The 15,178-nt window shown below is 39.5% G+C and overlaps 1 protein-coding gene across 5 annotated transcripts in view; it reads left to right on the forward strand.

Moving 5' to 3' along the window:
• Nucleotides 1-15,178, forward strand: part of gabbr1b (gamma-aminobutyric acid (GABA) B receptor, 1b) — a 211,805-nt gene that overhangs the window by 163,262 nt on the left and 33,365 nt on the right. For all 5 annotated transcript variants that reach the window (XM_088090062.1, XM_088090064.1, XM_088090063.1 and 2 more), the window contains one exon: nt 10,253-10,403. In XM_088090062.1, the coding sequence (XP_087946188.1) occupies nt 10,253-10,403 (151 nt within the window). The remainder of the gene's footprint in view (nt 1-10,252; nt 10,404-15,178) is intronic.

Raw genomic sequence — 15,178 nt, forward strand, 5'->3', positions numbered from 1 at the left:
TACAGTTATGGATAAATGCCACCAGAGGAATGCTAAGCATTTGCTGCATTATCAATCCCCATAACTGTTCTCACAACCAGCGTTCTCCCACTTTGCAGGAAGCGGTAAATCTGAATTCCAAGAATTAACAATAGCTAGCTCGTAAATAGAAACTAGCTTAAATCTATGGATAATCTAGCTAGCTATCTTTAATCTATGGAATTCACTGATTTCAAATAACTTCATTGATTTACATAAACACATTCATCAAATAAAAAACAAGTGTTAGTTACCTTAGATGGATACCAACAAAGTAATGAAAGCTGTCAGCATGCGTGTTGGCCTCTTGTCTGCAGTAACTCCCTAGTCGGGTTCCAGGCTCACAGTAATCCCCCAGATTGTAATAATATGGTGATGTTATACATTTTCTGAAACTCCATAGGCAAGTCAGTATTTCAGTATCTGTTTTTTGTGTCTCTGGTATTCCTAGGTACCACAGGGCTAAAACAAAGAAAATAACTTAGGCGGAATTTGTGAAAAAAAAAATGTTCTTTGTGGTTTGAGGAGCTCTAGTGACCTCCATGTGTGTCAGGAAGGTTCATAATTGGATTTGAATGAAAGCTACAAATGTCCCCTTTAAAATGACACCAAACACAACATTATTGAACATTGGGAAGTGCCCTAACTATGAGCCTAAACCAGGATAGGCAACAGTGTCTAACATCCAAATTACCATGGAAGGGGGATAACTTGGAGGAGGAAATATAGAAAATCAGGGGCCTTATTTGAAGGGCAACCGGTGGATTCTTGTTTGGGACACCTTGAACTTTCAAAAAATGCTGGTTGCCCACTTTTCCTCAAAAATGCCTACAGGGTCACATGATTCTGAAGTTACAGCCCAGTCTAGTGGGAAATGGACTGCTAATAGCTGTGATTTTTTTAGCTTTCCAGCTTGGAAGCAAACAATAGATCAGAGGTCGCCAACTAAAGTGACATCACGTTCATGTGTTCATGTGTGTTTGAGTACCTAGAAAAGCGCTATATATGTTCTGTGTGTTAATACTATTATTAAAATTCATGGCATATTCACACAGTTTAAGTTAAAACAAATAAAGCTTCAATGTATTTGCATTTAGCTCTGCTACACCACAGTCACTGTTATCTTTGTTTGTTTGTTTCTAGTAACAAATAATGAAAATACCATCCATGTTTACAGGTAACTATAATCATTGTCACAAAATCTAGTAAAAGATGTTGTTTTCTTGAGTTTAAAGTGGCAACATGACCATATTCAGGATATGGTGTTTCCATAAGCACAGAGAAATCGGGCCAGTCACATTCCGTATATAAACCCCAGTTTCTTTCTTCGTTCTTCTTAGTTCTCCAGCTAGCATGTGCAGATGTCTCAAAAATGGAAAATGTTTTTTTACATGCTCAAAAACATAAATGGGATACACTAAAAACCAGATTGGGGTTCTGGGTTATTCATGTCCATGTGAACACATGGACTTAAATTATGGAATAACCCTAGGGATGATAATACTCTGTAGGCTGATGTGGAAGTTAGCGTCGCACTGGCCCCCTCGTCAAAACGCTTATTGGATTTTTCAGTTGGAATTTTGGATTATTGCAGGGAATAATCTTTATGGCAAACAAGTGTTTATGATACTTACAGGTTTTGTTCACACAATATTCTCCATAAAGTGAATACGGCTTCTAGGATTTTTGCAATTGCCAGAAATAGAAAACTAACGTCAGGCTAGAAACAAACTACACTGCGGCTGCGTCTCCACCGCTGTGAAGCTGCGTTCAATGCAGCTCGATGTGATGATGCTCTGTAGTCTTATTTAGCCACTTGTTAAAAACTGCCTTTTTAAAGACACATAAACGCTTCAAAATTCAGAGTAGGATTTTAGTGATGTATTTTATGTCGTAGAGCAAAGTGTGAAAGTCTTCAGGACTTATTACAGGGGCACTCTATGTGGTTTGTATATATTGTGGTCACTTTTCACAAGTCACTTACTAACAATCTCCAGAATTAGACTGAACATTAGTGTGCAGTTATTTTCCTTTTTCCAAGGGTGCATAAAATTCTGTTATTTGATATAAATACTGATGATTTCTGATAGTCCAAAGTTGAGTGCAATTACTCTGCATCACCCTAAATATGTTAAGGCATTTATGCTTCTCAACAGTAGGCCTCTATGCTCAGCTCGATGACAAACGAAGGATCATTTTTATGTACTGATTGTTTTAAAAGGTCTCTCTCCTCACTGTATTTTCATGACTATGACATAACTCAAACGTATCTGTCCACTGATTAACATAGAGCTTCTAAAGTCAGATTCTCAAAGTATCCTCTGCATCAGACTAGGGATCCTCCACTGCACACGCACCAGCATCTTCCATAGCAACACGTTTGTTACTATTCTGACCTTAAGACTCCATGGCAACATGGCTGCTATTAACATCTTATTCAAGCACGCCAAGGCTCGCAGATCTTACACCGCACCGCCGGGGGCTTCTCTGTCACTGTTCAAGCCTCACATGCTCTAAACGCACAGTTAAGTAGGCAATACTGCTGCACACACACACTCCTGTTCTCATACATGCTCAGCCATGCAGAGCCCATGTTGTAAATGGAATGTAAATTTAATGGCAGCTATACCTCATTACATTCCTGCTCCAGTTTAGGAGAGTATTTATGATATTCATTAAAAGCAGAAGTCTTAGTGTCTATAGACACCCCAGCCTGATGCACACCCACATCCTCAAAGTCCTTGTCCATAATGTGTAAAGCAGACTTTCTTTTAAAAATGGATAGTCTTTGGAAAACATTATCAGGGTTATTTTGTCAGCCTCTGGAGACTGCCTCCAGAGCCACAGAACACAGTATACAATTGTTTTTACACTAGTACTGTACTAGTGTGTAGTGTCCACCTCAGCCTGCTGGTATTGCAGCACTGCTCGCCTGTACAACAGCTGGGCTCCCAAATAGCAGCATTATGCTGCAGTGAAAATTAAAGTGTGTGTACAAACAGCAGAGGTGGATTATCACAATGCTGCCACTACTTAAAGGGATACTTTGCCAATTTTCAACCAGCTTTTTATGAGGGTGAAGTTTAATTCCACTTTTGGCAACTCTGTAAAATTTGCTTCAGAGCCTTGAGCACTTTCTGGGGGCTTGGCCACTACCTATGCTGCCGCTGGAGACACACAGAGTAGCCTATGTGGAACCAACAGACTGACCAACAGACTGACCTGTGCCTCTCTTTCTCAAACACGGCACGATATCTGGTTATTAAAAACAACAACCTGTAAAACTAGGCACTGCTGATTAAATATAAATCAAGATTATGTTTTCAGAAACATATTTTAATACCCTTTTTAGCTATCGTTTGTGAGAGTTTGTAAACAGAAAGTGGGCGCCATACTGTTTCCTGCACATTGAAAATGGAGGCTGAAAAAAACGATTAGGTATAACTGCAGATGGAGCAGCTACGTGATGTGCCCCCTTGCTAGAAGATTTGCCAACAATAACCTCCAGGGTCAGTCCCTTTGCTCCTTGTCTGGAACCTGGAAGTCCTAACGAAAATGCTAATTTAGTGATAAGCTAACTAAAAGGTATTACATTAAAATCATAGATTTTAAAAAGAGGGATGGTTAAGGTTAGAGTAAGGGTAACAGGAAGGCTACAACCCGTTATTAATGTTAATGCTAGCTAGCTATGAAGTATTAGCTTGAAAGAGAGACAGTTAAGGTAAGGGTAAGGGTAAGGGAATGGGAAATGGGAAAGCTTGTTACCTTTGCTAATGCTAAGCTAGCTATTAGATGGCTACCTTAAAAGAGAGGCGAAAAGGTTAGGGAAATGTTAATGAGAAGACTACATCTTGTTACTAAAAGTGAATTGTGTCCTCATGTATTATAAATTATGAAGTGGATTGTTGCTCCATTTGGTCTCATATTCTCTACAGTGTAGCATTGTAGCAGGGGTCAGCTAACCATCTCATTGGTGGATTTGTCTTGTCGTAGTGTCGTAGCGTGTTTTTTAAGTTACGTTACGTTGAAGAAACTGAGATCCAACAGAAAACCAAGCAGCACTGATTAAATATAAACCAAGATTCTGTTACTTATTTGCCTATTTCTTGCCCAAAATGTTTTTAGAAACATGTTTTAGCTTACTCTTTAACTGGAATGTGAGAGCATTATTTTGCTTTTACATGTACGAGTTCGCATTATGCCCCCCACCAATGGGAGTGTTCATTGGTGTGGTGCATTCTGGTAGTTGTAGATTTTCCACCTCTTGAGCCAAAGTGTCCTTTTTCTCTGGTCAGTTTCAAAAGTATTTGTCTTTTTACTGCATAGATATCCTAGATTTATTAAAAAGGAAATCTTTCCAGTACTGAAATGCTAAGCTTGTTGGTTGTTAGCAGTGTTGTAGTCAAGAGCACCTAAACCCAGACTAAGTCAAAAGCAAGACCAGAGTGTTGAGACTGAGAAAAGACCAGGGGCCTCATGTACAAAGACTTGCGTGGATTTCCTACTGAAACATGGCGTACGCTCAAATCCAGAAAACGTCGTACGCACAAAAAAATCCTGATGTATGAATCTGGGCGCACGCATGAATCCAAGCACATTCCCTTTGTACATCCCAATCAGCGTGGAATTGAGCGCACATGTTGGAGTACCCGACCACTCCCTGTCCACGCCCCCATTTAAATACGCAAATCATATTTAAATAAGCCCTGCACCTGAGATTCCCCTCTCTGCACGATCAGAAAATAAGAAACAAAAGATGAGTAAGACGGGATTTTAAGCTTCCATTCATTAAGTTTATACACTTACACGGATCACACACTATTGTTGCAAATTAGTGCAGAAGTGCGCCGGGGAGAAGGTGAGGCTGATAAGTCTTTATGCACACTTTACGCACGGGGTTATTAACATGAGTACGCTAAGACAGTGACAAATAGGGGCTTGTTAGAAAGATCTGAAACTGTAGTTTAACCAGTAAAACACAGCAAGTCACTAACTCTAACCGCTGTAATGATGCGGTGAAGACGGGATATGATTTGGGGGCGCACATGCTCAATGCGCATCACAGGGACTAATATTAGGACAATTACACGACAAATTTATTTACCAAGAAGCCACCCATCGCCAAGACAGTGCCAGCTTGTAGTCTGTTCCCAACCATGCTGTTACTCAGAATGCGTGAATCGTATGCTGACCCAGGCCACCTCGCCACAATGTTGGTTAACTGCATTTGCGCATCACATATGATCTGTACATTGATGGAATGAAAGTGTTTCCTGTTCACGTATACAAATTCATCATGTGACGGCGCTTTTATAGCAATGTGTGTGCAGTCGATGTCTCCGATTACATTAGGAAAACCGGCTCGCTGCAAATTGCGCTTTAATGTTGACCTGTTCAGCTGCATGGTATGGGAATTTGATATATCTGGCTGACATGCGGATAATTCCGTCCCATACGGCTGGCATGGCTCGGCTGAGGGTCGACTGGCATAGTCCCGATCGGTCGGCCAGCTCCCTCTGGAATGCCCCGGTTGCCAGGAACCCCAGTGTGGTCAGCACCTGTATGGGCACAGGCAGCGCATGGCTCCTGGCTGTGTTGCGCTCCAAGGCCGGCCGCAGTTTCTGCGCACAGTTCCACGAGGATTGCCCTCGGGAACCTAAAGCGGCTGATGAGCCAGTCGTCATCGTGTGCCAGTACATCGTCTCTGTCTCGAAACACACGCTCTCTTCTAATTGCACCATTTGCAATGTCCTCTAATGCTGCTAAAGCTGCCATTGTTTTCAGCGGTACTTTTTGCACCACTTTGCGCACGCTTTTATATCCACTCATGTAATTGGAGACACGTATGTTTGTGTGTGTGTGTGTTAATTGTTCACTGGTGTTAATTGTTCATGTGTCTCTGATGTGCACATCATTAAGTCATCATTCAGAGGACGGATTGGTTACACGTGTTTATTTTATGTTTCCCAGGATCACCTCTGAGTGTCGCCAAAGTATCAACGGCTGTAGAAACGCGTCACGCCAGCTATGAAGTTGGCGTGAGGCACCGCACATTTCCACTGTCATTTCACTCTTGATACATCTGAACTTTGCCGTGAGAAAGAGCGTACGCCACGTTTTTGTGCGTACGCACCCTTTGTACATGAGGCCCCAGGACTTTGAGAAAATGAGACCAGAACCCAATGAACAGTGCTGGGATTTGAAGCCAGTTTTCCCAGTATTTCCCTTATAGCCTATATGCATGTATGTATATATATAAAATGTCTTAATAAATAATTGGAGGTAATTTTTCTGTTTTCACTATAAGCAAAAAAATACAAATACTAAAAAGTTGATATCAACCTAACTATAAAGGCAATTTAAAGATAACACTGCAGCTGTGGTATGACAGTCTGAAAATAAAACCCTGAGTCCACTCTGTCAGAACAAAATCAGTCAAGTGATCTCAAGACGGGTGTCAAGACCTTGGACACGACAAGAATGACTGACAGAATAAACTGCTTCCAGCAGTCATGGAAGAAGATGTTCTGAATTTAGTATCTTCAGCTATCATGCCAATGTGTTATACACATAAATAATCTATATTTATGTAAATACAGGCACCAGATCTGACTCAGAATTGGCAGATACTCAAAGTTAATGGACTCTGATCAGGATTGGGCCAAAAAAAAAAAAAAAAAAAAAACTCAATCAGGACATCCCCATTGTGTCATTGCATACATTTTAGGAATTTGCTTTAATTACTCTAAAAGCCAAAGAGAGGCTTATTGATTTTCTGATAAACTGAAGAGACCCGTTTACAGCATCAACAAATTAGCTTCTGCACCATCAGGAGTTCAGTCAATCTAAAGAGAAGCTGTGCTTTTATAGAGAGTGCTTGTCAGCAAGGCAGGAGACACTGAATTCATTTTGCTGTCTGATACTATAAATAAACAAACAGAAACAGCACAGAGATAGATTAAGTTATTATTCTAGAATATGTGGCAGTTTAATGTAGACCAGTCATACTCAAATTGCTTTGGTTGGAAGCCACTTTTGCTAAATGACAGGAGGCCAGGGGCCAGTAATGTTTCTATGATTTTAGGACATTTCTTGGATTTATGGATATTTCTCAGATTTTAGGGCATTTTTAGGATTTTAGGAAGTTTATAGGAATTTAGGATGTTTCTTGGATTTTAGGATATTTCTCGGAGTTTTGGATATTTCTAGGATTTTAGGACATTTCTAAGATTTTAGGACATTTCTCGGACAAACAAACAGAAACAACATTTTAGGATGTTTCTTGGATTTGAGGAAGTTTTTTGGATTTTAGGACATTAGGTGTTTAGCTAGGACCTCTGTCAGGGAGTGATCAACAAGCTCTATTTTGATGCTGTTTTATGCACTCTGGCACCTTATGTACACTAAAAGTAAAAAAACACTTCCCAGTGTGACTCATTGGAAAATGGTTGGAGGGGCCAGCCAGCACCACATTGGGGGCCAGATTTGGCCTGTAGGATGTAGGTTGAGTATCACAGATGTAATATGTTGTGCTGACCACTGTTTCAGATGCTAGATCGATGGATAGGTGGATCAGGAGGAAGGAACCATCATTGCTGTGATTGTTTTTTTTAGTGAGCAAGATGCATTTTTGTATTGAAAGCATTTGGGGATACAGCATTATATAATTGTTAGAAAAAAGTATAAATCATAAGGAAAATGTCTGCTCTTCAGTGTAATGCTATTTTCAGATGTTTATCTGTAAATTTAATTAAACTGAACTTTTTTTTAATTTATAATTTGCTGAGACAAAATGTTGATTACACATATGTTTGTGATATCATTATTATTTGGAGGTCAAACACAGTTGGTCAAATATCAGAAGCCCCAGACTGAACTTGAACCTGCATTTTAAATGCTCCCTCTTAATAACAACATGCATTTACACTCTGTAATTTACCCCTGCATATGTTACTTGCTTTAATTGCTTTGGGCAGGGTTCTATTTGTAAAAGTGACATGCAGACTAATTGATTAATTGATGGCTGAGCGCTGAGGGGCGGGTTGTTTTGATTATGCTCTGTGTCAGGCAAGATTGTTTTTCCATTAGAAATGAAGTGAAACCTGAGAGTTAGTTCTCACAGTTTGTGGCTACTCTCACAGACAGACTTTCCTCACTGCAACACAAACAGTATCCAGTGCATCCTTTGCAATATGGCAATATATTGATCCAAGCCACTTGGTCTTTGACAGATCTGATAGCTATCCAGTATCAGAAAAGTCAAGAATAAATGCAACCACGAATCATATGAGAGAGATTTAAGTCAGATTTTCCCCTCAAGCCAATGTTTATCTGATCCCAGGTCAGTGCAACTGCAGAAAATGTGTGTGAGTGAGAAAGCGGGGATCTGTGTCAGTAAGAGAGAACACAGAAAAAAAAAATCGGATCTACCCTCAGAGCGTCTAATACGCACAGAGATCCATAGAGGGTGCAGAGCGCAGATGATGATTATTGTTCTCTGCTGCATGGTACGCACATCTCTCCCCAAGTCACACTACAGCCCTCCTTTCTCTTTCTCTTATTTTCTTTCCTTTTGCGTGCTTTCTCTCTCTCTCTCCACATCCTTGCTTGTTCCGTCACTTGCGCTCTCTCACCCTCTTTCTCTCTCTTTCCCTCTTGATTCAGTCCAATAAAACTCCTGACAAAGTGCCATTAAGCACGAGACAGTTCACAACAGTTTCATAAAAAAAGAAAGAAAGAAAGAGAGAAAGCAGGGCTGTCAGTGTTAACACGTTAATCATGATGGGATTAAGATCCCCACATAACACTGTTTTGTTTTGTTTTTTAAATCGCATGAATCGCTGGCCAACATTCCTGTATTTAAGAGGATGTACCGGGATATGTTATAAAGCCAGAGTGATAATACTGGTATCTAAAACTAAAAGACCTTAGAATACAGTGGTACCAACCATGTCATGCCTCCCTCTCAGTAAGCTGGCTAAATGACGCTCCAAAGTTAGGCTAAATTTTGGCAATGAATAAACGGCATGGCCATTTCACAGGGATCCCTTGACCTCCAACTTCAAGATATCTGAGTGAAAATGGGTTCTGTGGGTACCCATGAGTCTTCACTCTATGTCCACTCTATGCTCAAACCATGCAGTATTTTGCTCCCATTTGATTCCTAATCAAGACAATCTGGTAAGAATGGCTTCACTTTGTCAATATGGACTTCATATTTGTTTTGAAATGCAAAATATGGAAAGGAAAACATGTGATTAAAAAATACGATTAACTGGATCAACTATTGAAATTCTGTGATTTAAAGAATTAATAATTTGAAAGGCCTAAAATAAACAATAAATCAGTGAGAATCTGACCCGATTCAGTCCAGAACCTGGCGGTTGGTTTAGGCCCGATTTGGTTCAGGCAGAGGATCAGAGCTCTAACTGCATTCTGACTGAAGTGAATCTGATTATGCTCTTTTATGAACAAATATTTTTTAGACTCCTGTTATAGAAATACACAATGTCTCCAAATTGAGAATGAGTTCTGTTATTTTTGTTAGACTTCAGTTGTCATGAGGTCTCATCAGATGCTACTCTGCTTTAAAGCAGTTTTTCATTCTCATCTTTGCTTTAGGAATAGTTCCCTGTTGCCTTTCATGCAGTTCAGATAACAATGTTTGAATGAATTCTTTCAGGTGAAACGATCTATACATTTATATCACACCTGATCATTTTATTTTACACATCAAGAGCAGAACATATGCATTCCTCAGGTTCATAAGGCCTCATTTGACTGAGCCATGTGCCTCATTGAACACACCTTGCACTTCATTATACAAATGTTTCCTTGTAAAATCGTGAAATGGCTCATGAATAATGCAAGGTGGAGGTCAATGCATGAAATGAGCCAAGAAGTGAAAGTGTTTTCCTCCTGAACTGTGTCTGCTCAGCCGTTGGTGCTGCTTGTGATGTGAACATTAAATGAACCTTGGCAGCAGAGCCACACACTGAGTGAGTGTGTGTGAGTCACTGCGAACAGCGATGGGCATCAGAGGCAGGGCTGGACACTGTGCTGATAGTTACACCAGCAGTTTAACCAAACATTGGAGATGCACTTAGTTTGTCTGCCCTACTAACTCACACTGAGGCCATGGCTCTGATAATGAAGCTTTTTTTTCTCCTATGTCACTCAGGTTTTTTTCCCTTCAGCCTCTTCATCTTCTCACCTCCTCCTCTGTGTGTTCCAGGCTCAGGCCCCCCTGCAGACCAGACGGTGGTAATCGAGGAGTTTCGCTACCTGTCCCAGAAGATCTTTGTGTCTGTGTCTGTATTTGCTGGTTTGGGAATCCTTCTTGGAATCGTCTGCCTCACCTTCAACATCTACAACAGCAATGTCAGGTACAAAAATGCACCTTTAGACATCAATTGAGATTGAAGGTAATTTAAGTTAATTTAATTTAAAGTTGCACTAATTAATATGTTTGTCGATAACAGACTGTTTTGGGCAAATTTGACAGCAGGGAAAACACCCTAAATGCCATTCTTTTAGCCTAAAATTTGTTTAATTTTACCAAAGTGACCTAAAATGCACAAAATGAAAATATTTGAAAAATATTTTACTTTTGTACAGGTGCTTAAAACTTTTGTACACTGAGGCTTTCCTGGGAGAGATTTGGCTGGCATCTACTGAATGGATTAAATCAAAGAAAATGGTGGTTTTAGGCAATCTTGAAAGTGAACATGTCATGACTGTGTATGATTCTTTTCTGGACAATTGCTACCCAGTTCCAGGGGAATCTTGACATTGTCCCAGGTACAAGAATTACCGGTGTACTCACCACATTTGCCGAGTTTCCCACTGAGACAGACATCGGTTGGTCATCCACGTGTCACAAGAGAATCTCAAACAGTGAATGAGTAAAACAGCATAGGCCCTTGAGATTTTTTTCAGATTCTCTGAATCTTCTGATAATTTCCTATAATGTAGATGGGGAAATCCTAAGTTTCAACTGTAATTGTGTGTTGAGAGACATTGTTAAACTGCTGGACTATTTACCTATGCAGCTTTTCAAAAAGTGATGAACCTCACGCTGTCCATATTTGTCAACATGATGAATTAATGATGAATGATAATTTGCCTTATGAGGATGCCCCTATTTAACCTAGTCATGATACTTTAATCTGACACCAGTTAACCTGTTGCCCTGTGAAATGTTCCAAGTAGGTTTTTTTCTTAGCACTCCACAACTTTCCCAGTCTTTTGTTGCTCCTGTCCCAACATTTTTGGAATGTGTTGCAGACATCAAATTCAGACTGAGTGCATATTTACAAAAAAAAGTTAATCAATTTGAGTATTTAATATCTTGTCTTTCTATTGTATTCAATAGAATATAAGTCAAAACAGATTTGCAAGGAACCAAGAGTATACTGTCACAAGCAATGTTGAGGGTGTTGAAAGGCTTTATGTGTGTGTGTGTGTGTGTGTGTGTGTGTGTGTGTGAGCGTGAGCGTGTGGGAGAGTGTGTACATGTGCGTGCATGTGTCTGTGTGAATAGTAAGTGATTTGGAAGATAACTTGGTGGGATAAGGATCTAGGGAGAGCGTGTAGAGGGGAAATAAGCTTAGTAGGGAAAATAAGGAAAGGGATGAGAAAAGAAAGAAAGAAAGAAAAAAGTAGTTAGGTAAGTAAATTAATGGATATCAAAACACAGAGAGAGAAGAGGAAGAAAGAAAAGAGAAGAGAAAGGAAGAAGAGAGAACACTTTTTCTTCTTTTTTTCCCTTTCCCTCTTCTCTCTCTACGTCCCCAACCCCTTTCCCTCCCTCCATCTGTCTTTCCCAAGTTATTGAGATGTTTGTTCATTTTTGTTATTGTAGCAGTGAAACATTCCTCATGCACCCCCAGACTCAGGGGAGGGAGTCGGCCTAAGGGAGTCACCTGGTAATCCATCATCACACCTAGAAAAACTCGGATAACTGCTTTTCCAAGGAGTTCATTTTTTTCAAAATTGTTTTCTTCCTTTTCAGTCATTATCATCAACATTATAAACAAACATTATTTGTTTGTTTATTTTTTTCTCTTTTTCTTTTTGTTTGTTTATTTTTTTAATGTTTTTTGTGTGTTAGTTGTTGTTTTTTGTTTGTTCTTTTTTTCTTCCTGTCTTTGCTGCCCTAAGTGTATACACATAATATCATGTTTTCCACATAGAGTTGTGTTTGTCATGTCTTCACCTGTTCTGTAGTGTACCGCATCACTAAATAAAAAACAAAAAAAAACAAGGAAAAAAATAGATTTGCAAATCATTGCATTCTGTTTTTATTGAGGTTTTACACAGAGACCTAGTTTTTTTTGGAATTGGTGTTATACTTTAGACATGACAGGGCATTTCCAGACAGACACAAAACTCACACAGTATCTGGCATCTGGAGTGTGAGAGGGACCACAGAGAGAGCAGTGAGTTAAAAATATGATGACAGCAAGAGGAGCAGCATTTCCTGTTCTCTCTCAGGCTGTATCACTGATGGACTTAAAAACTTATTGGGCATTGAAGCCTTTATTTGTGCCAGTTGTGAGCATGAGAGACTCTCACCCCAACTTTTGTGATATATTTATGCATACAGTTTTATGTTTTCACGTAATGAGGGTGCTAATTCTGCTGTTTTCTTAATAAAGTGTTTCATGCACAAGCACTAAATGACAGCATGAGTTGCTACTCTCATTTCATTCTTATTAGCTCCCACGTAGAATGTTAAGTGTTGTGCTGGATGTTCATTTATTTAATAGTTGATAAGAATGAAAATTGAAACTATAGAGAGTAGTGGTCAGATTTTTCTTATGGTCTGTTATGGGAAGACCAATCTCAATTGGCCCATTCATACTGTTTCTTACTTTGTGAAACATATATTGTGCACATAAGAGGTGATGACTGAGACAATACATTTTTCACACTGTTGATAAAATGCAGAACAGGATGTGCATTTTCTCTCTCTCTATTTACTGCAACTTACAATTTAATCTGATGACATTCAATTCATACTTGTGCCATGTAGAGAAACAGACTTACACAAATGGACTTGCACTTCTGTAGAGCATTTCTAGTCATTTGACCACACAAAATGCTTTCACACTACACGTCACAATTACCCAGCCACCCACCCACACATTCACACGCTGGTGGCTGACGATACCATACAAGGTGCCACCTGCTACTCAATTTTTATACATTCATACGCAATCACACATTGATGGCAAGGGCCCAAAATTGCTAGCGATGAGACAGCCAACTTGCACACTAGTACAGTAGTGTGCCAAGAAGGATACTGGTAGAGACAAGAACTTGAGGTGACACCAGATTTTATTTAACCTTTATTTATCCAGAAAAACCTCTTGAGAGGCAGCGACAGAAGTTACAGACAGACAACATGGAAAATACAGAAAAGACCAGCTGCAATACACCCTGACATCGGCATGTAGAAGTTGACAAAAATCCTGCAGCAGAGCCTTGAAACAGCCTCGAGGAATCAAAGAGAGCAGCTATGAGTCGTACTGCAGGAGATTCCACATATATGGAGCTGCGAACATAAAGGCTCTCAAACTCTGCATGTTTGCTTTTGCATTTGCATTTGCTTAATGTACACACATAAATATGGTGGAGGTAGACGAAGAAAAGCTTTGTTAAAAAGAGAATGCCGATGAAAAAGTCTATGCAGTTTTACAGACAGCATTAGCAACAAATTGGAGTTAGATGGACTCAAGCAAATAGAGAATGTTGTAGACAAGACCTTCACAGTAAAAACGGTCTATTACTCTTAAGCCCTGGCTGCAAGAAAGGCTGCTTGGTGCACTGCAAATGCAAAACGAAAGCCTCCATAACATGCCTCCATGACACAGCTCTGTGTCAGTGTGCAGGAGACTGAGAAGAAGACTGAGAAGAATAGGTTTAGCAACAGCAACAAATCAATCAAATGTGTTTCTGAAATACATTTAGTAAGTACAGTCACTGCATTGTTAGGGTTAATAAATTTAAGCATTATATGTTTCTAAAATTCTACACAACATACATGCAACAGACATAATATTATAAGGTCACTCCTTGGTAATCAGATACTGAATTCTAGAATTTTACACTATCGTAGAATTCAGTAAAATATACTGTAAAATAAAATAATTATAACAGTACACAAAATTTACACAAAAGTGATATTGAATCATGTTGCACAAATCGACCAGTCATATTTTGAAACTTTTAGCTAACTTTTCATTGTACTTAGATGTAAAGAGAATGGCATAAAAAAAAGATAGATAGATATTTGTCCTCATAATGTACATTGAGTCGATATTTGACCAGATATTGCACATATCAACAAAACTCTGAATAGCATAAGAAATGGTCCGTATTCTTTAGAGAATAGATAGAGATATCCAAATGTAATATTTCTGGATTCTGGTCCTTTTCGCGCAGTAGTTTAAACTAGAGACTTTAATCTATAGACTACTTTATCTGTAAACTACCTCTTTTTTAGGTTTCACTTTGTGCCAGGTACCAGCCCTCGCCTTTCATATGAATGCAGTTTGGAGGTGATGTTATGTATGTTATATTTACAGGGCTCAGTCTGGATGTTGACAGTGACTCCTAAAAAGGCATGTATGAGGCAGACAGATGAATCCAGACTTACTGCAGTTTCTATTCCTGACAAACAGCTAATGTCTGGACTGGCTGACAGTCTGACTCTGACAGAGGGAGGGTGAGAGTGAGGAGGGGTGTGTGTGTGTGTGTGTGTGTGTGTGTGTGTGTGTGTGTGTGTGTGTGTGTGTGTGTGTGTGTGTGTGTGTGTGTGTGTGTGTGTGCGTGCGTGTGTGTGTGTGTGTGTGTGTGTGTGTGTGTGTTTTCTCTGGCATATAAAGACAAGGTAAATGCTCCAAAATGAGGAGTCAGCTACAATTTCAAGAGTAAGAGATGAAAGCAATTGAAATGTCACGTCTTGCATAACTACTGAAAGTAATGAAAGGATCAGCTGAGGTTGAAGTGGAGGTTGAAGTGGAAGTGATAGTTAAGTGTGTCCACTGTAAGTAGTTCAAATGTTGGTGTGTATGTCAGCACTGACCACAGTCAGGATGTCCGTTAAAGTGTTGGACCTGAAACTATGTTAATTTTTAGTTAAAGAATAAAATCA

Source organism: Plectropomus leopardus, chromosome 17 (genome assembly GCF_026936395.1).
Source record: "Plectropomus leopardus strain MGB_pleo_1.0 chromosome 17, ASM2693639v1, whole genome shotgun sequence".
In the NCBI taxonomy this organism is placed as follows: Eukaryota; Metazoa; Chordata; class Actinopteri; order Perciformes; family Serranidae; genus Plectropomus; species Plectropomus leopardus.